The 25691-nt window shown below is 39.5% G+C and overlaps 1 protein-coding gene across 1 annotated transcript in view; it reads left to right on the top strand.

Moving 5' to 3' along the window:
- The window catches only part of LOC133554906 (dedicator of cytokinesis protein 3-like), a 76609-nt gene that overhangs the window by 15964 nt on the left and 34954 nt on the right, over positions 1-25691 (top strand). The window contains exons 9-32 of the mRNA XM_061904174.1: positions 1642-1730; positions 3665-3790; positions 4969-5093; positions 5236-5398; positions 5521-5627; positions 10820-10991; positions 11078-11175; positions 14552-14635; positions 14728-14828; positions 14931-15012; positions 15313-15483; positions 16018-16210; positions 18681-18808; positions 18900-19046; positions 19140-19238; positions 19315-19409; positions 19595-19670; positions 19764-19864; positions 19950-20008; positions 21418-21566; positions 21668-21753; positions 21858-21884; positions 21964-22059; positions 25603-25663. Of these exons, the coding sequence (XP_061760158.1) occupies positions 1642-1730; positions 3665-3790; positions 4969-5093; positions 5236-5398; positions 5521-5627; positions 10820-10991; positions 11078-11175; positions 14552-14635; positions 14728-14828; positions 14931-15012; positions 15313-15483; positions 16018-16210; positions 18681-18808; positions 18900-19046; positions 19140-19238; positions 19315-19409; positions 19595-19670; positions 19764-19864; positions 19950-20008; positions 21418-21566; positions 21668-21753; positions 21858-21884; positions 21964-22059; positions 25603-25663 (2635 nt within the window). The remainder of the gene's footprint in view (positions 1-1641; positions 1731-3664; positions 3791-4968; positions 5094-5235; positions 5399-5520; positions 5628-10819; positions 10992-11077; positions 11176-14551; positions 14636-14727; positions 14829-14930; positions 15013-15312; positions 15484-16017; positions 16211-18680; positions 18809-18899; positions 19047-19139; positions 19239-19314; positions 19410-19594; positions 19671-19763; positions 19865-19949; positions 20009-21417; positions 21567-21667; positions 21754-21857; positions 21885-21963; positions 22060-25602; positions 25664-25691) is intronic.

Below are 25691 nucleotides of genomic sequence, written 5' to 3'. Positions count from 1 at the left end.
TACAGTACGCAGAGAGCTTCATAGAATGGGTTTCCATGGCCGAGCAGCTTCATGTAAGCCATACATCACCAAACCCAATGCAACGCGTCGGATGCAGTTGTGTTAAGCACGTTGCCACTGGACTCTAGAGCAGTGGGGACGTGTTCTCTAGAGCAGTGGTTCTCAAATGGGGGTACGCGTACCCCTGGGGGTACTTGAAGGTATGCCAAGGGGTACGCGAGATTTTTTTTTAAATATTCTAAAAATAGCAACAATTCAAAAATCCTTTATAAATAGACTTCAACAAAATATGAATGTAAGTTCATAAACTGTGAAGAAAAAAAAATACAACAGTGCAATATTTAGTGTTGACAGCTAGATATTTTGTGAACATGTTCCATAAATATTGATGTTTGTAAAGAAATGTTTAGAATTAAGTTCATGAATCCAGATGGATCTCTATTACAATCCCCAAAGAGGGCAATTTAAGTTGATGATTACATATTTGTGTAGAAATCTTCATTTATAATTGAATCACTTGTCTGCAATGAGGTGGCGACTTGTCCAGGGTGTACCCCAGCCTTCTGCCCGATTGTAGCTGAGATAGGCTAGGCTCCAGCGCCCCCCGCAACCCCAAAGGGAATAAACGGTAGAAAATGGATGGAAGGATGAATCACTTGTTTATTTTTCAACAAGTTTTTAGTTATTTTTATATCTTTTTTTCCAAATAGTTCAAGAAAGACCACTAAAAATGTGCAATATTTTGCACTGTTATTCAGTTTAATAAATCAGACACTGGTGACATAGTGCTGTATTTTACTTCATCTCTTTTTTTCAACCAAAAATGCTTTGCTCGGATTAGGGGGTACTTGAATTAAAAATATGTTCACATGGGGTATACCACTGAAAAAAGGTTGACAACCACTGCTCTAGAGTGATGAATCACACTTTTCCATCTGGCAATCTGATTGACCAGTCTGGGTTTGGAGGTTGCCAGGAGTGCATGGAAAATTTGGTGGAGGAGGAATTATGGTGTGGGGTTGGTTTTTCAAGAGTTGGGCTTGGCTCTTTAGTTCCAGTGAAAGGAACTTTGAATTCTCCACGATACCAAAACATTTTGTATAATTCCACGGGATGGCACTTCAAGTTCATATGTGAGTAAAGGCAGTTGGCCAAATACTTTTGGCAATATAGTGTGTGTGTGTTATTAGTCAAAGGTCACCTGCATTTATAGGATACAATTGTTAATGAAATAAAGGGCTCCAGAACAAAGAGATGTTTTGTAGTTTCCTTTTCCAAGGCAACAAGTCCTTCCTTTTCAAAAGCATGCAGTGATTCAGTGGTGTGCTGCCTCCAAACTGTCCGCTCCTATAAGGCTCCAGTCTGTGCGTTTCCCCATGCCTTTCCCAGGGGCCTACAGGCCCACAGTAATGAAAAAGACTGGTACAGACCTGGCTGTCAGGTTTGTTTAGTGCTTTGAGCATTTGGGCTGACGTCCTACTTGATAGCAACTCCCCCATGCTGCTACCTTTTCTCCAGGAGGAAATCAGCTTTGGGACACATGCTGTTCGTGCAGTCCCCATGTGCACAATTCCTGCTTGCCCATCTGTTCCTCTAATGGCTTTGCTACTAACTGTCCTACCTGCCTCTTTTTTTCTGCAGATGTAACAATGAGAATGAATGGTACCAGGTTCACGAAAACATCATTCGCAAGTCCAACACCAAATATTCAGCTCCCAGCACCAATTATGGTAAATACATGATCTTATAATGATGGTCTTTTGAATATGTATTGGGTAAAGAGGAGGTACATGTCATCATCTTTTTTTTTTATGTAGAAATTAATGAAATACAATGTAATGCGATTTTTTTTAACCATTCCTGTACATGTTTTTTTTTCTTGGAACTTGAACGCTCTCTTAGATGACATTCATGAAAATATATTATCGGTCTAAAGTTCTGTTTGTCTTAATATTTCTTATTTTAACATTCAATTGTTGGCTTTTTGTTGAAATTGGACGATACACGTGTGCATATGCCAATCAATACGTGTGTGTCATTTTTACATGGTTACATCCAAAAGTCTCTGAATTACAGTGCAATTAGTCCATAATACTGATGTAAAACAGACACTAGAAAGTAATGTTGATCAAAGTTGTGTTCTCAAAAAAAAAATGCTTTCATAGAAGACAATGAAACCCACAATTCTGAGATGGTCTTTTGAATATACAATGGCCAAAGAGGAGGCGTAAGCCATCATCAATGCAATTTTTCTTTTCCATCCCTAAACACACGGCGTTTTTCTTTGAAATTGAGTTCAAACAAATCCAATCTCGTCAACCTGTCTTGACAAGGGGATGATGATACCTGTAGCTTATTAGATACAATTCATGAAAATATATTACCACATTCAAAAATTCAAGAACATCTTAGATTGTATTTAAATAGTCACTTGTTGACCTACTTGGGAGGCATAGCTCAGTTGGTAGAGTGGCCGTGCCAGCAACTTGAGGGATCGGGGTTCGATTACCGCTTCAGCACTCCTAGTTACTGCCGTTGTATCCTTGGGCTAGACACATTACCCACCTGCTCTCAGTGCCACCCACACTGGTTTAAATGTAACTTAGATATTGGGTTTTACTATGTAAAGCGCTTTGAGTCACTAGAGAAAAGCGCAATATAAATAAAAATTAACTTCACTTATTGTTTTAACTGGACAATACACATACATGCCAATATGCATGTCAAAGTTAGCATTTTTGCATCCAAGTCTCTGAATTACAGTGCAATTTGTCAAAAATACTGATGTAATACAGAAACCAGAAGAGTTTTAAAGTAAACTAAAGTTCATCAAAGTGGTGTTCTCTAAAAACTAATTGCAAACATTGATAGGTTTATTGGCAACAATAAAATTGGCCCTAGTGTGTGAATGTGAGTGTGAATGTTGTCTCTCTGTGTTGGCCTTGCGATGAGGTAGCAACTTGTCCAGGGTGTACAACGCCTTCCGCCCGAATGCAGCTGAGGCAGGCTCCAGCAGCCCTCGCGTCCCCGAAAGGGACAAGCGGTAGAAAAATGGACGGATGGATGCAACATTATGGCATATTATGGCATTGACTTGGATAAATGTATGTAATAATGTGCACTGTATTATCCCTAACAAATAAAACAATAAATAAATAATAATAATAATAAAAGATGAATTTGCATACTTTAATAGAAGACAATGATACCCATATATCTGGCAGGCTAAAGTCCAATGCAATGTATCCCAAATAGTATAATGTGTAATCATTGATTTGATTGTACAATTACTAAGATAGACATTGATCAAATTATATTATTTAATACAATGTTAGAGTAGATATTATCTAATAGATCATCTCACCCTTGGACGGAGCGTTGTGTTTCACTTGCTTCTCACAGTAAAATATGATTCACTCAACTCTGTCGCCATTTGTGGGCAGTGCCAACATTTTCCTGCCTTATCTCTAGAAATGTCTCATGTCTCCTGTCCTTGCACTCCTCTCATGCGCCTGTCCACCCTCTCGTCTGTCTTCTACACCCCCACACTCTGACTAATATCCTTTAAATACCCCTCTGTCCTCCCTTCTTTGTCCCCTTCTTTCTTATCCTTCTGCTTATTTTTTCACATCCAACACTCCTCTGCATCCCCCTCTGCTTTCAGGCCTCATCATTTCCCTGCAGCTGTTGAGAGGCGAGCTGGAACAGATCAGACGGGAGAACCAAGCTGTGTTCAACCGAGCCCTGGCACTCACCCGCAAATTAGGTTTTCCTGATGTCATCATGCCAGGTAAGGAGGCAAAGAGCAGTGGGCGTAACGGGCACTGAGGCCTAGCTTGGCGAGAGGAGGCCAGAAGAGAAGGACAGTGGAAGGTCGAGGATGGGTTTACACAGGTTGCAGATGACAAAGGAGAAGGAGGTGGACATGAGGACGAGGGAGCATGAAGTGCCATGAGTGACTGGGAATAGGAGAGGACTGTAGGACATACTGTTAGGATGTAATAGATGTAATAAACATTTCACAAATACCTTTGTTCCCCCTTAGTTTATGTTGCAGGAATCTTGTACCTCAGTGCACAAAGCAAGATCCATAAGACCATATTTGGATGAATTTAGTGTGGAAGAACTTTAGAGCATCAAACATCCTTAGAATAAACCGCGAATGAAAGTGTTTGTGACCTCATGAACACATATTCAAACATAAGGACACACCACTGCTCGGTGGCCTTGTGGTTAGAGTGTCCCCCCTGAGACTGGAATATTGTGAGTTCAAATCCCAGCCGAGTCATACCAAAGACTATAAAAATGGGACCCATTGCCTCCCCACTCAGCATCAATGGTTGGAATTGGGGGTTAAATCCCCAAATGATTCCCGAGCGCGGCCACCGCTGCTGCTCATTGCTACCGTCACCTCCTAGGGTGTGAACATGTGGATGGGTCAAATGCAGAGAATAATTTCACCACACCTAATGTGTGTGTGACTTTAATTTTTAACTTTAACACCATGTAAAACGTGTCAAACGTCTCATTAAGTAAAAAGGGGAGTCTCCATAGAGTTTTCCATTAATAATTCTGGTTTTTGCAACCTGAGTAGAAGAAGACATATTTTATTCTTGGTCGTTTTAATGACTAAGAACTGCTGTAAATGTGTGGATATACTACAGTATATGAACCGAGTGTACTTCCTCCAATTAGCCTGGAATACATCCCACCTACCACTTTGTGTGACTCACGTCCCCATAGAAACGTGTATAAATATATATATAAAATTATATACGCATATACAGTATACTGTATTCAGATTTTTATAAACTACTTTTTAATTATACTTTGACTATTATCACATATTTGTATAATGTTTGAAACCTAGAGAGGTAGTCAAGAGAAACATTGCATTACAACGGCATCATTAGCGTTATTGCGTTATGTTCTTTGAGCTCATTCTTCTTCTCTGCTTTAATACTCCAGGTGACACTCGCAATGACTTGTACTTGACCCTGGAACGAGGCGAGTTCGAGAGGGGTGGCAAGAGCGTCCAGAAGAACATTGAAGTGACGCTCTATGTCCTCTATGCCGACGGGGACACTCTCAAAGTATGACACATGCGTTAAATATGATTCATTCAGCATAATACCGCTCCATCAGTCATGATGAGTAAATTAGTTCACCCTCAACATCCCCTCATTAAGTTACAGGATGCCTCCTTAAAGATTTTTTTTTTCCCAACCTTTGCAGGACTGCATCAGTTTGGGCAGTGGAGAGTCAAACATGACAGAATACCGATCCTTTGTTCTCTACCACAACAACAGCCCTCGCTGGAGTGAGATGGTCAAACTTCCCATTCCCATCGATCGATTCCGAGGCTCTCACCTGCGCTTTGAGTTCAGACACTGTTCCAGTAAGTCATAAACTGCACATTGGCAGCAGTCCTTCATGTATTGCAATTTGCTGTTGTATTATGAGGACCGAAAGTACACTGCTGGTTTATGAACCATGTCACTTTCATACGTGTTATTTCAGCAAAAGACAAAGGGGAAAAAAAAATTTTCGGCTTCGCTTTCACTCCTCTAATGAGAGAAGACGGGACCACATTGTCGGATGAGAGCCATGAGCTGTATGTTTACAAGGTGAGAGTCAGTTCTACACCGAGCAGTAATACAAATGGAAGGAAAATATTTGTATCGAGTGCATACTGTGTTAGTCTGTTGTCATAGACATTACACACGAAGAAAAAAAATTGGACATAAGTTTATCCACAATTTTCTTTTTGTATGCCTTGTTGCGCTTGTAACGCGAAAGCAAACCAACTTGAAGTATCTTTGACACACAAAAATATGTGCGCCGTTTATTCCATCAAAGACAAGACTAAAGACTTACATCAAGCGACTCAAAACAACCTTTAGGTAAATCTCTTGGCGGTCACTCAAAGGGGCCGCACCGAATTACTCACTGTTAACTGCATATATGAATGGTAAAAAAGAACAACATTGTTATGTGCACAATGGAACAATGACAGTGATTAATGACGACAAAGTCAAGTACACAGATGTGGTGAATTGAGTCCTTAAAGCAACCGCCTTTAAAATTATTTCAGTATTAAAGACCTAGATTTACCTTAACCCAGATCATTGACTGCAGTAGTACTTCAATCAAAAACCAAGTACTGCAATATTTCAAGTGATGTAATATGACAACAGTGTAATGACTATCATAGTTAAACTACTCCATACAGTGTATTTCGATGTTTTGAGTGAATTATTTTCACTTTTAACTGCTCCACACAAAGGCAATTACTAGAATTAAAACAACAAGACTTTGGCAGACACTCGTCATTGTTGCCAATGTTTGTTATTGCCATTTCATTGCTTAGATTATCACTTGGACCTCACCAGGGATGATGTTCGTTAGGGCGGACACTACTAGGCCACTGAGTAGGTATATATATATACATATATATATATATATATATATATATATATATATATATATATATATATATATATATATATATATAATAAATAAAATAAATACTTAAATTTCAGTGTTAATTTATTTACACATATACACACAAATAACACTGGTCTACTCATTGTTGAGTTAAGGGTTGATTTGTCTATCCTTGTTCTATTCTCTGTCACTATTTTTCTAACCATGCTGAACACCCTCTCTGATGATGCATTGCTGTGTGGCACACACAAAAGTGCTTTCATCAAATGCACTAGAGTCTGGAATCTTCCATCTTCGTCTCCTTGTTGTGTGCGCAGTTGTGCACTGCTCTCTCTAAAAGCCGTAGATGTTATCGTCACGTATGCATGTACAGTACATGGCATTATTGTCCTGTTTAAGAGAGTCACGACATTGCTGTTTAAGGCAGACAAACTGCTTTACGGTAGACGGAAACATGACTGCTATTGTTGTGTGTTGTAACCGCGCTGGGAGGACGTTAATGAAACTGCTCAACAATAAATCCACATAAGAAAGCAAGAACTCGCCCTTGATCATTCTACAGTTATAACGTCATTTGGCAGACACGCTGTTTATATTGTGAGAAAGCGGACGTGAAAACAGGCTGTCCTCACTCAGGTCCGCATGGAGCTGGAGTGAGCGTGGCCTCCAGCTCCGCCTGAATTTCGGGAGAACATTTTTTTACGGGAGGTTTTCGGGAGAGGCGCTGAATTTCGTGAGTCTCCCGGAAGATCCTGGAGGGTTGGGAAGTATGACATAGGTTGTTGTGTGTGCACTGAGTTCCAAAAGCCATAGATGTTATGTGACTGGGCCGGCACACTGTTTGTATGGAGGAAAAGCGGACATGACTGAGGACAGCATGCGGCCGTTATAGGGTGAAGGTTTCAGGTGAGAGAGGACGCTAAAGGCACGCCCCCAGTGAGCATATAGTGCTGCTATGTGCGTTGTAAATAAAAAAAATTGCTGAAAAACACACCGCCCACATGGACGCTCACTTTCGACATCCAGGTGAAGCAATATGTGGAGAAGAAGGGGACCAGCACGGTAGAGAATCGATAAACACAAGCAAGAGAAGTCGGCTTTTACTGTTGTGCTAGCTTGCTATGCTAATGGACAACGAGACTGTCTTTGAAAATGAGGAGAGGGAATCTGGCGTGTTTGATGGAGAACTTGCCAAGCTGTTCATTTCGGACACAGAAGATGAGGACTTTGATGGATTTGTGGATAAGGATTGATCAAAAAATAATGTGAATACATTGATAAATACTTCAATAAAGTACAACCAAACTTAGTTTTGCTCCTGCTGCCTTTTTAAAACAGCGTCCATGCATGCTAGTGTATGTTTTAAGCTAGCGTATGTTCAACCATGTCTGCGCCCAAAAATACGCTGCGCCTTATTTATTCGTTAAATACAGAAATAGCACCTGTAACTGACACAGCTCCCTTTAATATGGTGCACTCTATGGTGCAAAAATACGGTATAATGGCTTTGATAACGGGAACCGGTTCTCAAAAAATCCATGGAATCGTTTCTTTTCTTATTGAACAATCGGGAGAACCGGTTTTGAACATCATCCATAGACCTCACACATATTTCTTATATTTGCATGCAAATATTTTTTTTTCACATTAAATATACTTACACCATGTGGCCAGTAGTTATTATTTTGTGTTACCTAATAGATGCATCTGTTGTCTTGTGGGTCATGTTGTCATAACCCACAAGCTTTCGTCAAAGATGGCGGGTAATCAGAATTAATTTGTTCGAATTTCAGACACAGATAGCATATCTTTTCTTTCATGATGCTGAAAATCTGTTGCAGTGATCACTTAAGAGAGCGCTAAATTACTTCACCCATTCATGAAATTCGTAGGCGGGAATTGTGAGGTGCGTGTTGATGCAAAGTATATTCAAATTTCCCGGGAAAAACTATCATTTTTAATTATAGTAATCACCCTGATAACTAGCCACATTAAAGGAGAGAAGTTATGTTAAAACTGTTATGTTCCACCACATGCTACCTCTTTACCATTCATATAAAACAAATAATTCTTCATTAGGCTTGTGTAAGTACACATAGGCCTATGTGTCATCAACGATTAAAACAACTACTAAAGGAAATTCAATTGTGTAATATTTGTATTCATGGATGGAATGATAAAACTATGAGATTTTCTGAAAGTACATTTTTCATGTAATTACTTTTGAGCGAGCAGCCCTAATGTTCTTCACGTTCAGCTGAAAAAGGTAGTCTACTACAAGCTTTGATCCCATCAAACCATTTCTCATAGTTTAGCTTTGGTGTTGGTTTTGTCCTTTCAATCTCTTTGCGTATCATATATCCACATTACAAATGTCCCATGCGCACCTAAGAAGCATTGTTCTGTAATAAAGGACAACATTACTGCTTTTCAGTGTCTGTAAACGCTCACCCCTGTTTGTTTGTGGGACATTATCAATCAATCAATCAATGTTTATTTATATAGCCCCAAATCACAAATGTCTCAAAGGACTGCACAAATCATTACAACTACAACATCCTCGGAAGAACCCACAAAAGGGCAAGGAAAACTCACACCCAGTGGGCAGGGAGAATTCACATCCAGTGGGACGCCAGTGACAATGCTGACTATGAGAAACCTTGGAGAGGACTTCAGATGTGGCCCCCCCCACCCCCTCTATTATTATTCAAGATTGTTTATTGTCATATGCACAGTTAAACAGACAGTTTGCTGTACAATGAAAATCTTACTTTGCTAGTCCACCCTTCAACAAGTCGCACGGTACTTAGCTAAAAATAAAAAATAAAGATAAAAAGTATATGCAAGGCACAGTAAGTAACATAACATTATTGCACATTCTGTTTGACAGTCAACAGTATAAATATGGAGGTGACCTTGGGTTACAGCAGCAGTTAAAGTGTCTTTAGTGATCAAATGTGAAAGGTGTCTACAGTGATAGTTCACAGTTCGGGGGTGGTCAAGGTAGCTGTATTTTGTTCAAAAAAATAAAAGTAAAGAAGATTATTACAAAAGTAAAGATTATGGCATCTTGGTTGTATGGGAGGGCACTATAAATTCCTTACAATCCGAAAGATTTACAGGCCGAATGTGCGTATTGATAAAGAATCTGAACGTCCCTTTAGACCATCAATTGTTGTATGGATAACTTTGTTCTGCGTAATGCAGTGCTTCTCAATTATTTTCTGTTATGCCCCCCCAGGAAGAAGAAAACATTTTACGCCCCTATACGCACACTCTCAGCTATGACTATAATTACCGTGGTGTCATTGGCCTTTAAAATTGTTTTAAGTACACTGTATCCTTAATAAAATGAAGTATAACAAATAATAGATCAACTTACAATGAACAATAACTTGATTACCATTGTATTTTATTTCGTAACAAAAAATATTTAATGTGCACCAATTTACTTAAAATGTACATAAAATGTACCCTCGTTTAAACTATAATGTGAGGACTGTGTGGCGGGGTTCGTTCTTCCGAGGATGCGTCGGGCAAAAACACAGCGTAAGGTAAGAATGTGAAGGATTTATTCAATTAATAAAAAGGCTAGGAACAAAAAACACTGGTGCTAACAGAAAAGCAAACAAATGGCGCTAGCATGGAAGCTAGGAATAACAAACGGAACACAAACACTTGGCACGAAGGCACAAAAAGGTAAAACAACACAATTAGCATGAGAGCTAGGAAAAAGGAATAAGCGTAGCATGAAAGTTAGCGAGTAATAATAATCAATAGCAGTCGTCACTTGTTGCGTATAAGCAAATTAGAATCCGAGAATGAGTAAACAGAAAGGGCTGGCTTATATAAGGATGGTGATTAAGAAAAACAGGTGTGCGGTAACTAATACGTAACCATGGTGACAGACTAAATAGGAACTAAGGAGTCAAACAACAGAGAGTGGTACAAAAATGGAACAAAAACTACAAAATGGAACGATCCGAGCAGCGGATCGCAACATATAACATTTTTTGACCTACCTGAACCATTAGATATTGAAAAATACAATTAAATAAACTCAATAAATAATTATTACGTACAAATTGCTCAGCAACTTTAACTCAGGAGCACAATATTTAAAACATTTTAACTTGCAATACAAACATTTATTTTATCAAAATGAAGAAGTCAGCGTTATTGGCTACAATGAGCGTATTTTGCAGTGTACATCTTTTCGAAGCTGGGTTTGAAGCATGATACTGCAAGATGATAAAGCATGTTGCCCGGTGTCACACATGCCCCCCTCTAATATCTCCCCGCGCACCCCAGGGGGGCCCGCTCCCATTATTTGAGAAGGACTAATCTAATGCATCCCATATGTTTGCTGCAGTGTGACGAGAACGCCACCTTCAGTAACCAGGGCCTGTATCTTAGCCTGCCCTGCTGCAAGGAGGACTTCAACAGTTGTCCCAATCTGCCAGCTAATCTGCCTTTCCAGAGAAGCCCGAAAGAAACCTTTTGGGTGTCCACCATACTCTGCTCAACCAAACTCACACAAAATGGTAACTGGACTCTCTGAAAATGTTCCCGTGGTATGTTCTATTTTAGTTTACTGAATAGTTTTTTGTTGTTGTTTTGTGTTTTACAGTGGACCTGTTGGCTCTTCTGAACTGGAAAACCCACCCGGACAGAGTTCTGGACATCCTGGGTCGGCTACGCCAGATCAGTGGAGAGGAGATTGTCAAGGTCATTACCGCCAGATATATTAATTACCTACTAAAGTAATGAAGTCATTTGGCCAATGTAGAACTGTGGGGTGTATTAATTGGCCGTGACACACTGCTTAAGATATTAACCTTCAGCGACTGTGACACTCCATTCTTTTCCTGCATTAAAAGTATGACTTGACTAACTGCACGTTAGATTATTGAAAAGCAACCAAATTACATGCAGTTAACTAATTGGCCACAGTTAATCGAATCCACTGCTTTAATAACTCACATTACTTCTCCTCCAAAGCAAGAACTATCAAAAGATATCTGACCGAAGATGGTTGATGAAGCTGAGGTCAAAGTTCAGAGATGTCACCTGTTAACCTTAATGCCATATACTGTATCATTCAACAACACTAGTTGAATTGTATTTGACACAGGGAGCCTATGTTAAAGGCCATATGTGTTGAGTTTTGTACCATGTTTTGTGCAGTATGCCTGATCAATAAATGTATTGATTTGAATGGTATTGCAGCAAAAAATACTGCTAATCATTGATTCATTATAAGTATTACAGAGAAACAGTAACATTTCAATTTAATTCAAGAACCGCTTTCCACTTTACTGTACATAAAGGGCAAGATCTACTCAAAGGTTTATGTAAATTAAAACATGCAAACTTGATAATACATGCAAAGCTATTGTATTAAATGCACAGAGGATTATGTCTTGTGAACAAAATAGAGAGCGCAATCCATTTAGCATGTCTATCTTCATGTACAAAACCCAAAGCCAGTGAAGTTGGCACAACGTGTAAATGGTAAATAAAAACCGAATACAATGATTTGCAAATTATTTTCAGCTTATTTTTATTGAATAAACTGCAAAGACACGATACCTAATGTTCGAACTGAAGAACTTAATTATTTTTGGCTAATAATCATTAACTTAGAATTTAATGACATCGCAATAAAGTTGTCATGGGGGCATTTTTACCACTGTGTTACATGGCCTTTTCTTTTAACAACACTCAGTAAACGTTTGGGAACTGAAGAAACCAATATTTGAAGCTTTTCAGGTGGAATTATTTCCCATTCTTGCTTGATGTACAGCTTAAATTGTTCAACAGTCCTGGGTCTCTGTTGTCATATTTTACGCTTCATAATGCGTCACACATTTTCAACGGGAGACAGGTCTGGACTACAGGCAGGCCAGCTAGTAACCACTCTCTTTTACTGTGAAGCCACGCTGTTGAAACATGTGCAGAATGTGGCTTGGCATTGTGTTGTTGAAATAAGCAGGGGCGTTCATGAAAAAACATTGCTTGGATGGCAATATATGTTGCTCCAAAACCTGTCTGTACCTTTCAGCAATAATGGTGCCTTCACAGATGTGTAAGTTACCCAATGCTCGGGCGCTAATACACCCCCATACCATCACAGATGTTGGCTTTAGAACTTTGCGCCTATAACAGTCCGGATGGTTCTTTTCATCTTTGGTCCGGAGGACATGACGTCCACAGTTTCCCCCAAAAATTTTAAATGTGGACTCGTCAGACCACAGAACACTTTTCCTCTTTGCATCAGTCCATCTTAGATGAGGTCAAGCCCGGGTGTTGTTGATCAATGGCTTTGGCTTAGTAGAGTTTTAACATGCACTTACAGATGTAGCGACCAACTGTAGTTACTGCAGTGGTTTTCTGTAGTGTTTACACAACGTGTCAACTTCACTGGTTTTGGGTTTTGTATATGCAGCATACGTGGTGATTATTAACACACCCACAATACTGGGAGGAGGGGATGCAACTATAATCATTTAGTGTAGTAACAGGCACATTCATAATAACATTTAATATGTACGTAATTTGATCATTCAAAACATTAAGGCAGCGCATTTATTTAAAAAACACGTCACGATGTTGGCTTTTTTCTTTGACAACATCACTGATTACTATTTACTGCTGACTTCCTGAGAGCCAACAAACATAATTAAACATCACTTACTGTACCTTGTCTTCTCTCAGTAGAATGTTGACTGTTAGGATGTTGATATATTATTCTGTTCAGGTGAAGAACGACTCATTATCCTCACAGGGGAAAAAAAAGGGAATGGAACGAAACGTCTTTTTGGGTCTGTTTTGCCTTTTAAGGGTCTAAGTACCAACTTCTCAGTTTATACCCACATCATTTTACTCTCCAGGTGAGAGACATGATTTTTATCTACAACTAACTTTCACAAGCTCCGAGACAACAAAGCAGCTGACCAGCTCATTATGTCAATACCGCAGCATAAGCTAGTTGCCTCTCTGTGAGCAATGCACTGCTAAATTTAGGTCCTTAACGTTAGAGCATACAATAACAATATTGATAATACTTACAATACTTAATATTCAGGTCACAGATTGTAAATAGAGTATTTTTGGTGCTTTTTGGATAGTTATTTGTTGTGTTTTATGGTCAGAATAGACGCAATGACTTCATGGCTCCCATTCACTCCATTGTAAGCAGACTTTTTTTCCCTGTTTATTTGGAAGTTAAAATGCAAGACATATGTCTTCTTGTCTCAAATAAGGATTGTGAATTATAGGCAAATTCAAAAAAGGGGCACTTCCCCTTTAAAGAGCTGAGTAAAATAAATACAATTGAGGCATTTTGGGTGTCTGCTGGTGCTTTTTTTAAAGTTGTATTTTTTTTAATCATTTAGAACACGTATTATTAACATACATCCTATCTGAAAAAAAATCTTGCAAAATGCATTTACTTGGGTCTGGATCATTGCAGAGCAAGCCCACTGTTAGGGATAGCTTCTCCCAGAGTGCAACTTCAGCGCACAAAAAAATGGGTTCCATTGCAGATATACTGCAGGACCAATCTTACAATGCTCAAAAAAAGTTTAAAATACTCCTCCATGTTTCAAAACATAGCAAAACACCACAGGTGGTGGGAAACAAGTGTCTTCATAGTGACAGCCGGAGCACGTGGTACAGGCAAAAACTTAAATAGGGTGGTAATCACCATTTTTGCACTTGTTATCAATTGTACATGCAATCTTGGTAGATCACCTTCAACACGCCCACAAATAGTACACACAATTTTATACAGTAGTTTGCACACACTGTTTAGCGCTTGTTATTTGGATTTTAGTAGAACTGGGTCATCCCACTGGGTGTGAGTTTTCCTTGCCCTTATGTGGGCCTACCCTGGATGTTGTAGTGGTTTGTGTTGTGATTTGTGCAGCCCTTTGAGACACTAGTGATTTAGGGCTATATAAGTAAACATTGATTGATTGAAATGTACTGTAACTAAAATCCTAATAGAAATTGTTGTCTCTTCTATTCTTGTCTTTTTGCTAAACCTTGCAGTAGTTTAATACATTCGTTTTGCTAACGATTTATCCATTATTTCTTACAGTTCCTGCGAGATGTCCTCGACACACTTTTCTGTCTTTTAGATGACAACACTGACAAATATGGCCCGCTGGTTTTCCAGTCTTTGGTATGACCATTAAAGCAGCAGATGTGTGATTAGTCATTTTGGATAATTACTAAAACTTAATTGTGCCATCCATATGTCCATGTGTGTTACAGGTATTTATTATTAACTTGCTCAGGGACAGCCGGTTCTACCACTTCCGTCCTGTGATGGACTCTTACATCCAAAACCACTTTGCTGGAGCTTTGGCATACAAGTACAACGACATTTACTACTTCATGTTTGAAATATTCAGTCGTTAATTTTGCCCTTGATAACTGCTAAGTTTACAACATTCTTTCAATCTCTGTGCACACAGGGAGCTTATTCGATGCCTCAAGTGGTACATGGACCGCTCGGCTGAAGTTGTCCGTCAAGACCACATCCAGGAAGCCATGAGGGTAAAGGATTGTACTTCCAATACTTGGTGTGGTTTCGTTTCAAAGTTACAGAGAGTGTTTCATTGCTCCTGCGGACACAAACGGATTAGTACAAAAACAGGATATGGTCATAGCAATGGGCTGCTGAGGAGTAACATGATGCGTCACAAAGTGAAATTTAATTGAGGTGTTATTGACTGTGCACAGTGCAAACTTATTTTGAGTTTGATACTTATTTAGTGATTGATGTTTTTATATCAAACATGTTCTTTGTTTGAAACTTTGTAAAGGAAAACATGTTACATTTGCATTGTCCATTAGGCTCTGGAGTATCTGTTCAAATTCATTGTCCAGTCCCGTATACTGTACTCACGGGCCACCTGTGGGATGGAAGAGGAGCAGTTCCGTGCGAGCATCCAAGAGCTCTTTCAGTCCATTCGCTTCGTGCTGAGTCTGGACAGTCGCAGCTCAGAGAACCTCGTGTTCACTCAGGTCTGAAAGCTTATACCTCATTACACATTTACTCTTCGTTAAGTGGCAGCCTTTTTCATCTTTTTGAAAGTGTTGTTTATTTTTTACTTTGGTTTGTATTTCTTATTCATTCACGGTCCAAGTTTGCATTTACCATATGTTTCATTGATATTTTTTTTTGTCTGTTGTTTCTTTTTTTAAATTTGTTTTATGTTTCATTCTATACTTCGCCCCTTCCTTGGCTTGATCTTGGAGGGGTCTGATGCGCTGCATGTATCTCTGTGGTAATGCTCCAGGTCTGTCATCGGTCTCAGTAAGTCACAGCACCATGTGTTGGTCCCACACGATCTGCGTTTGGGGTTTATCTTTAGCACCTTTTTTCCTGCTGTAAATGTTAAAGGGAATGGTTGTATTATTGTCTTATCTTTTGGAATTATAAAACTACTCTCAGACTATTTTCTTACACAGAAAGGTACCACCAGAAAATATTCTGAAGTTAAGCTATTATTCAAACATCAATTTAAGCCAAAGTCCTTCTCTTTGTCCCTCTCTCAGGCGGCACTTTTGAACAGCTTCCCAGATATCTTTGATGAGCTACTGCAGATGTTCACAGTTCAGGAGGTGGCCGAATATGTCCGTGGTACCCTTGGAAGCATGCCCAGCACTGTTGACATTGGCCAGTCGATGGATGTTGTCAAACTGCAGTCGATTGCACGGACTGTCGAAAGCCGTCTTTTCTTCTTCCCTGGTAAGACTTTGACGGAAACGTGGTTGCAAAGAGTCCGTTTTGTGTAGCTATGAAATACATTGGGCCTGATGTACAAAGTTCAAAATAACACGTGCTATACAGGGTGTGCAGAGTGTGTAATCCACTAAGAATGCGTGCGCAATTGATAGCATGTGCAGAAGTTGTGCAGACTGCCTGTTTGGCCTTTTATTTTGTACAACGCATTTTTTATATATTTTTATTTTGACATGCACTGTGGACTTTGTGTGCGATGAACTTTTTTGACATGTGACATCATAGAGTCAAGAGACCGTCTTATAAATCCAACATTAAGGAGACTGGTGGCCAAGTTGCAAATCAGTTTCTCTGGCTCATCACTGCTGAAAGCTTAATTGTTTATTTTTTACAACTTTTTGTAAGTTTCGTATTGTTTCTGCCTTTGAATGCGCATCGTCTGTAAGTATTTGTTCTGAACGTTAAGACATATTTGCTTTGTGTTCAACTGTGCTAAATTCATTTAAATTGTCAAGATGGTAAACTTTTTCTTTCATCACAGTTGCTTAAGGTTTTGTGTCTTTTAGGAGTTCCTGAATTATTTCAGTGGTTTCTCACTTATATATAAGGATGTGTACTGCTATACAGTCATTTATAGTAGTTAATTTCACTCCAGTTCATATTGGATTTGACAGTTCCACCTATTACACTTGAAGCTTAGATCCTACTTCCTGACTCCTGGATTTATTTTAATGGAATTTGGCTTTCTGTTGACTTGTGTCCACTTACACACAAGAGGAACATTACACCGCCCTATTTAACCGGTTATGCGCGTACTATACATACAGGCTGTGCTTATATGAGATGCTCATTTCTAAACTGTGCTGTTTAGTTATGCTGTGCAATATGCAGCATACTTAGACTTTGACAAACTTCATTGATCCACAAGGGAAATTGTTCCACACAGTCGCTCAGTTACAAAGGATGGAAAAGATAATGCACAAAAGGGCACAAAAAGAGGGTGAAAACAAATGGTATAAAGTAGACTAAAAATGTACCATAGTAGCAATATAAAATATAATATATATGTGATATTTACTGTACATATTATATATACTGATAAATTGTTATATATTATTATATTTTATACAATATATACAATATATAACAAATCACAATTACCATGTACAATAGTACAGTATATGTAACAGCTGCAGCAAAAAAAAAAAAGTCAGCATAAAATAGAGAGTAGATCCAGCAGAAAATACACAATATAAACAAAGAGACTGCTGTATGGCGAGTGATTATACAGCTGGATGAAGTGCAGAATGAAGGAGTTATCACTATGTAAATCGAACACTGCGGGAACAAAGCTGAAGGAGCCTGTTGGAGTATGAGCTCCGCTGTCTCTCAATTGTCTGGTAGAGTGGGTGGGCAGGATTGTCCTCGATGGCGAGCGGTTTGTCCAGTGTCCTCCTGTCCCTTACTGACACAAATGCCTCCAACTGCGTGGCAATAATTTGCCCGACTTCGGGATCAGTTTGTCAATCTGGTTATGTCCATTTTTCTGGTGCTACTCCCCCAACAAACCACTGCAAAGTACAGGGCACTGGCCACAACAGACTGAAAAAGATCTCCAACGGCTTGCTGCACACATTAAAGGGCCTAGGCTTCCTCAGGAAAAAGAGTCTGCGCACGCATTTCTTGTATGCAGCTTTGCTGTTGTCCTTTCAGTCCAGTCTGCTGTTCAAGTGGACTCCCAGGCGCAGGCCACCTTTTGCGCGGTAAATAATTGCGATATCGACAACATCAAAGCTTAGGTGTGCTCTGGAAGGCGCCACTATTGTGATGGTGCATCTGGAATAATCCAGAAATGCATGTTAATAGAATGTCATTAAAAGAAATGCCCGCAGACACGAAAGCAAATCTATTAAATTAGTTGTAATCACCACCATAAGTCATCCAGCAGTTATAAAGTTTTAGAAAAATTTGTTGGATAGACGATCTGTCTTATACTGTTTTGTTTTTCCTGACAATCCACACATATGACAAAAAGACAAAGGATTCTCTCTCCATTGTTTGTCTTTGCAGCACGACCGCATCCTTTCTTTCTCACAGCCAATATAGACGCAAAACAGTGGCCACTGAATAGTTTTAGCTTTGATAAATCACATTGTGAGTGCTAAATATTTGCATCTCCTCTTTCCAATATTCTGGGCAATCTAATAATCATCATATATTCAGCAAATACACAAAGATAGACACTATAATGGATTCCACTCTCTATTTTGCTCATTTAAGAGATGCAATCCTCTCTGTGCATGAGCTTAATAAATCAGCGTTGCATGTGGTATTAAGTTTGCACTGATTTTAATACACACAAACCTTTAGTAGATCAAGCCCATATTGTTAGTTACTCCAACGTGAACGTGTTGAGACCATTAAGAGTTTAAAGCGCTTTTTTAAAGTAACTTTCTCCTTTTCTTGTTTCCCCTAGAGTCTCGAAGTATTTTGCTTCCAGTTGTCCTGCATCACATTCACCTGCACTTGCGCCAACAGAGGGAGTTGCTCATCTGTTCTGGGATCCTGAGCAGTATCTTTTCCATCATCAAGACCAGTTCTATGGTACAACATGTACATATACTCAACTTAGTGAACCATTGTGAAGTACTGGTAGTGTGTATTAAACCTGATCCTTCATCTTGTTTGCTCTCAGGAGTCATCTGTTCAGGAGGAAGTGGAGATGATGGTGGAGAGCCTATTGGATGTATTGCTGCAGACTCTGTTGTCTATCATGAGCAAGTCTCACTCTGTGGAAACATCCAGAGGACAACGCTGTCCTCAGTGCACTGCAGAAATAACAGTTAGTTTAAAAAGCCTATTTGATATGTGAAGAAAGTATGAAGAAACTGCATATTTGAATGACCTTTCATTTGTGTAATTTTCTCTGATCTAGGGGGAGTATGTGTCCTGTCTCCTTTCTCTGCTCCGGCAGATGACTGAGATTCACTTTCACCATCTACTCAACAACTTCCATAGCAAGGAGGAGCTTAAAGTAAAAAAGAACAACTGACTATTTACTCTGGCTAAAACCTGTTTACCTCATCCCTACACTGCATGTACTTTGTTAGGAGTTCCTGTTGAAGATCTTCTGTGTATTTCGAAACCTTATGAAACTGACCATCTTCCCTCGAGATTGGAGTGTCATGAGACTCCTAACCAGTCAGTGAGTCTGATATTTTTGTCTTCTGACATGCTGTCACTGTCCCAGTGATGGTAGGGGAACTCAGCCTTTCATTAGATCAGACCTGTGAAGGTGACACTTGTGCCACGTTCCTTGTCAACTATTTTTGGCAGCCTCCTTTTTCATGAGCTGACAATAACATACAGTACGTACTGTGCTTTGTGCAGCATCATCGTTGTGACGACGCAGCTTCTTGCTCCAGCGCTGCACAAGAACTTTTCCGAGGCGGACTTTGATTTCAAGGTGTGCGTCTGTCCGAAGGATTAGAGTAAATGTTAATGTGATGCTTTTCAACCGTGACACATATTGTGTTGTTTGGCTTGTTGTGTCCGTTAGGTGTGGAACTCCTTTTTCAGCCTAACTGTGCTGTACATCAATCAGCCCAGTCTGCAGCTGGAGACGCTCGGTCCTGCCAAGAGAAAGAAAATTCTGGACAAGTAAGAAGGCATCATGTTGTTTGCAAGCTTTTTAAAACAATACACACTGATCGTTTTGATCTTCTACTCTTCTCTCTCTCTGAAGGTATGGGGATATGAGAGTCCTGATGGCGTATGAGCTGTTTAACATGTGGCAAAAATTAGGTTGGACTCACACATTCAAATAACAAACACACAAAACTGCTGATGTACTAAGATCCAAATTACATGTTCGGAATAGAGTGTGCGAACTATAAGAATGCATGTACTATCAGTGGGTGTGTTGCAAGTAATCTAAGAAGACTCCGGGTACAATTGATAACAAGTGTGTAAGTGGTGGAGACCGCTCTATTAAATTATATTTTGCATATATAGATAGATCAACATTATTGTGTGTCCCAACAGAGACAAAAATTATCCTTGACCCAGCTCAAATAACTTACATTGAAAACAAAAACTGCAGTACATTAAAGAAGGACTGGTAAAAACAAACATATTCTAAAAAGGGGAGGAGCGTCGTATATCTAATTTTGTATAGAATGATTATAGCAGAGGGAATTAAGCATTGTTTGTAGATGTTTTCCAGGCCAATGGAACTTTGTAGCGTCTGCCTGATGGCAGTAACTGGAATGGTTGGTGGAAGGGGCTGTCACCATGGAAACACTAATTTCCTTCCACATTTATGGCATCATATGGCCCAACCTGTGGTACAGTGTCATGTTGTTGACATGCAGCACACAAATATATAATGTACACGGAGGGCACAAGCGGTTGAAAATTAATGGATGAATGGACCTTTTTCCCGTAGGTTGTATTGAAGAGTGATCTAGACAACACGACATATTTTTAGTATACTGAGGGTGCGCTCTGAGAAGCTCTGTGGTGTTGTGATGGTGCGTCTGGAATGATCCAGATGCATGAAAATGAATGTTGCAAGGCATATAATAATGATGTTTCATAAATAATATATTTACTATATAAAAAAACCCAAACACTATTTAAAAAAAAACACCAAATGGATCAACATTTTTTTTGTTTTATTTGGTCCATTTAATCATCCAGCAGCTATAAAATAATAAAAGGATATTGCTGAATAGACAATATGTCTGTTTTTATTTTTAACAGATAAATATGTGGACACGCACGTTGAGCAGATGGATATTATTCTTGTCCGTCTCTGCAGCGCAATTGCCTCGTTCTCACTGCTATGTTGTAACTTTGCCAGTTTGCCATTCTAGACATACTAAATATAGATGCAAAACAGCGGCATCAGAACCGTTTTATGCTTGATAAATCACATTGACTGTGCTAAGTGATTATATTTGCATCTTCTCTTCCCAGTATTGTGGGCTTTGTGATTGTCAAAATGTATCCTTTATGTACATGAAGACAAACAGAGAAAAATAATTGCGATCTCTATTTTGCTCCGTTAAGCGATTCAATCCTCTGCACTAATGCTTTTTAAAACAGCTTTGCGTGTTCTATCAAGTATGCACATATTATAGTACATGCAAACTTTCAGTTGACTTGGCACACAAATAACAGTGTGCCTTCTACTTTTGTGACCTATCCAGGGGACAACAAGCCCCACTTCATCCCAGGAATGATGGGCCCCTTTCTGGGAGTCACCCTAGTCCCTCAGACTGAAGTTCGAAACATAATGATTCCCATTTTCCATGACATGATGGACTGGGAGCAGAGGAAAAACGGGAACTTCAAACAGGTCATAATGACTTTTTTATTTTTATAAACCACAGGTTGCTGCACTTTTCTTCACATAACGAACCCACACAATTTGGCCGTCCGTGTCTGTGTTGTGCGTAGGTGGAAGCAGAGCTGATGGATAAGCTTGACAGCATGGTGTCTGATGGAAAAGGCGATGATAATCACAGAGAACTCTTCAGCCTTTTGTGAGCACGGCATCACATTTTCACACTTAGGATAGATTTGCTGTTGAAATGTTTTCTTAACACACTGCGTTGTTGTTGTTGTTGTTTTGCCTGCACCACCACAGGACCCAGTTGTTTGGCCCTTACCCAAGGTGAGTTACTGTACATTCACAGATTTCTTCCTTTGATCATCAGCTTCACTAAAGACATATGAACTTTTATTCCATGCAGCCTGCTGGAGAAGATAGAGCAGGAAACTTGGAGAGAGACGGGCATCTCATTCGTCACATCGGTCACAAGGCTTGTTGAACGATTGCTGGACTACAGGTAAGCGAAGAGATTCACAGAACAAATGTAGTGGGACTCTTGGCCATTATAAAAACTGGACGTAAGCGTGAGCAAAACTGCTGTAGCTGATATTTTAGAATAGAAGAGAACACGTTATTGTCATCAAACAAGAGAGCATGATAAAATTACAGATGACCAGTCTGTTACGTGCAGTTTAAATACAATACAAACACAAAATATCATATTCAAAATAAATACATAAATGCCAATACAAACAACAGTGTAACAGTGAAAATTAGTATAAGCTATTAGGAGAGATTTATTATTCTATTGACTCAGAAGTAAAAACTGTTTTTAACTCTTGTTTGTCCTGCTCTTGTATGACTGAAATCTCTTCCCTAATGGCAGCAGGTTGAACAAATGCTGCCCAGGGTACGTAAGAGCTGTCTTTTATTTGCTCTCTCAAGGCAGTGGGAGCAATGGGGGCAGAGGGCGGCCAATAATCTTCTCTGCTGTCCTGGTCAGCCTCTGTAGGCCCTTCTGTCTGCAGGAGAGCAGGCAGCAAACCACACAATTACGCAATACATGAACACTGGCTCCATCGTGGCCCGATAAAAAGATACCTGCAGTTTCTCCTCAAGTTGGTTCCTCAGCAGCACACTGTGGAAGAGGAGTCTCTTCTTTGTCTTTTTGACCATTGTTGAAGTGTTAACAGTCCATGTTAAGTCCTCCTAGACGTATGTTACCAGGAACTTTAAAGAGGCCACGGTCTCCACACAAACTCCATTTACCACAAGTGTAGCATGTTCTCCTCTCTCTCTCCTAAAATGAATGACCATCTCCTCTATCTTTATGGTGTTCAGCCTCAAGTTGTTCTTTGTGTACCACCCTGCCAGCGCCGGTATTTTCATGCCCACCAATGTGGTGTGGTTGGTGAATTCAAAGATGGTGTTCAAGGAATGAATGGAAACACAGACAAGCCAGTGATGAGTGACTTGGTGGAGGAGCAAAGTTGACCCACCTTAACAGCTCAGCTTCCTGGGATGTCAGGGATGACAGTATTGAACGCTGAGCTGTAGTCTACAAACATCATCCTGACAAGGCTGAGTGGAGAGGACTGGCAATGGCCTCCTTTGTGGACCGGTTTGGCCTGCAGGCAAATTGATGTGGTTTCAAGTTCTGGGTTGGACAGGTTTTGATGTATTGGAGAACATGACTTTCAAAACACTTCATAACCACAGCCGTCAGTCCCTCTGGTTTGTAGTAATTAAAGTCTTTTTTGGCTCTTCTTTTGGGGACTGAAATGTCAGTGGCTGCCTTAAGACAAAGGGTGGGGGCTTGTGGCAGGGATAATTTGAATATCCCTGGCAGTGCCCATGCCAGCTGGTCTGCACAGTCCCGGAGCACCTTGCCCAGTATGCCATCAGGCCCAGTTGCTCTACGTGCGTTTACGGCCTTCTGTGCTCGCTTCATCTGGTGTTCTTGGAGGATGAGCAGTTGAGGACAATAAGGTAGGTGGGGCACCTGGGGTGGGGGTGGTCTGGATGACTCGAAACGGGCATAGAAGTGAATGAGTTCCCCCGTCAGAGAGTCGCTTGTGTTGTTGGCTGCTGAGTTATTTCCGTAGCTCATCAGGTGTTGGATGCCTTGCCTCACCTGCTGTTAGTCTATGTTGTCCAGGCGTGCCTCCCCTATACTCCACTTTCGCAGCCTTGATGCCTCTCCCCAGGTCAGATTTAGCTCTGCTCTATTGCTCTCTGTCCGCCGAGTGAAGGCAGAGTTTCGGACCCTCAAAAGTAACTTGACCTCATTCAAGTTTTTTGGTTCGGATGGACTTGGCTCTGCTTATTGACGGTGACAGTGTCTGTACAGTGTCTAATAAAAGACATCACATTATTTGTCTGCTCCTGTAGCCCCAAATGGTCGCCCACTGACCATGCCATAGTCCGGAAGCAGTCTTTTAACTAGAAAAGTGCCAGGTGGCACAGTCCTGTTCACAGGTTTGCTCCTTCTCTGGAGGGTGGTGTAGGTAGGATAAAGGAGCAGTGAGAGGTGGTCAGACAAGCTCAGGTGGGGGAGAGGAACAGTCTTGTAGGCTTGTTTCAGATGGGCTTTCTACAAAATGTTGGTGTATGTCTGGGTATTTATGTCTATTCTCATTGATTAATAAATACATTGATAAATGTACATTAAACACTTCTTTGTGGTCTAAATATTACATATTGAATATGCTTTGGTGTAAATTATGCAAAATTTGTGTATATATATATATATATATATATATATATATATATATATATATATATATATATATATATTTAATTTTATTTTATTTATTATTTTTTTTAACTGCCGCTTTTAGCCACTTGGGCAATATATATCTTGAGGTCATCAACACAATTTTTTCCAGACCCAATCAAAAAAAAAACTTCATTAGCATTTTCACAGCTTTAGGTACATTTGCCCACTGTCCGATCAATAAAGAGTTGAAAAAAAAAATGCTTTTAGCAGCATTATGTCTCTGCATTTTGCACGTCAGTGTTATTAAGCGCATGCCAAGTTTACGTGAAATGAATAGGGGTTTTTCACTTTCCATACAATACCGAATTGGAACCTTGAGTGTTGGCTGATACCAATGTTCATCCGATATGATATCAGCAATAATCATATTACATACATTTATGTTTTTGTGTTTTGGAATGTTAAACAAGTATTGGTCAAGTAAATTACCTAAAGAAACATTGGTAGGTAAGAAAAACACTAACCTTATGGCTGATTTATATTTTTCACCATGTCGCCACAAAATTTCATTAAATCAAGCTCATGACAAAGGAAGTGGAATGATCCCACACGTTTGTTAGTGGATACTTTTTAATACATTTCTGCCTTGTAGACCTTGAATCTGTAAGTAATGCACAACTTGAATTATTTGATACTTGTTTATATTGCAATGTTGTTCAGTTTAAGAGACTTATCACATGCGTGTAGCTTGTGTGTTTAGCTATTGAGCGCAGTAACTGTTAGGTTCTAGTAGCTTTTAGTAGCTTATATGTTTACATTTTGTAAATGACTTAACTAAAATACAAGAAAAGATCAAACTTGTGTGTATATTGGAAGACATTTAGATGCTATCGGGCTGGTAAGCATTGAACAAGTAAACACACTATAAGACTGTATCAAGCTTGCATCAGAGATTTTACATGCAAGTCAAAATCATCCCATACTTGTTTTTTTCGGACCGATACCCCTGGAAAATAATAATTTAGCCTATCTTTTGATGTGTTTCCTCATAGCTTTAAGCTGAAGGGGAGGAGCTATTCTTTTTCTGGCCAAGAGATTCACTTATAATGTATTTTCCAAATAAGTACGTCCACCTCACTGAGACGTTAAAACGTAGCCAGACTGCAAACGCTTTGACATTGTTTATCATGAATATCTAACATTGTAACAACATGTATAAGTCAGAAAAGACAAAATGCATTATTGGTCCCCTTTAAGAGGTTTTTATGTTAGTCTGTAGTTCATTTAATTAATTACTCTAATTGTAGAGCACAAAAATAACTATTTATTTTGTTTGTGTAGGGATTGCATGAAAGGAGATGAAGTAGAGAACAAGAAAGTTGGCGGCTCAGTCAACCTTATGGTGAGCTATCACTATTTTCTTTTGATCA

Source organism: Nerophis ophidion, linkage group LG06 (genome assembly GCF_033978795.1).
Source record: "Nerophis ophidion isolate RoL-2023_Sa linkage group LG06, RoL_Noph_v1.0, whole genome shotgun sequence".
NCBI classification, from domain to species: domain Eukaryota; kingdom Metazoa; phylum Chordata; class Actinopteri; order Syngnathiformes; family Syngnathidae; genus Nerophis; species Nerophis ophidion.
Note: the sequence above shows the minus strand (reverse complement) of the source record. Positions and strands in the feature narration are given on the sequence as shown.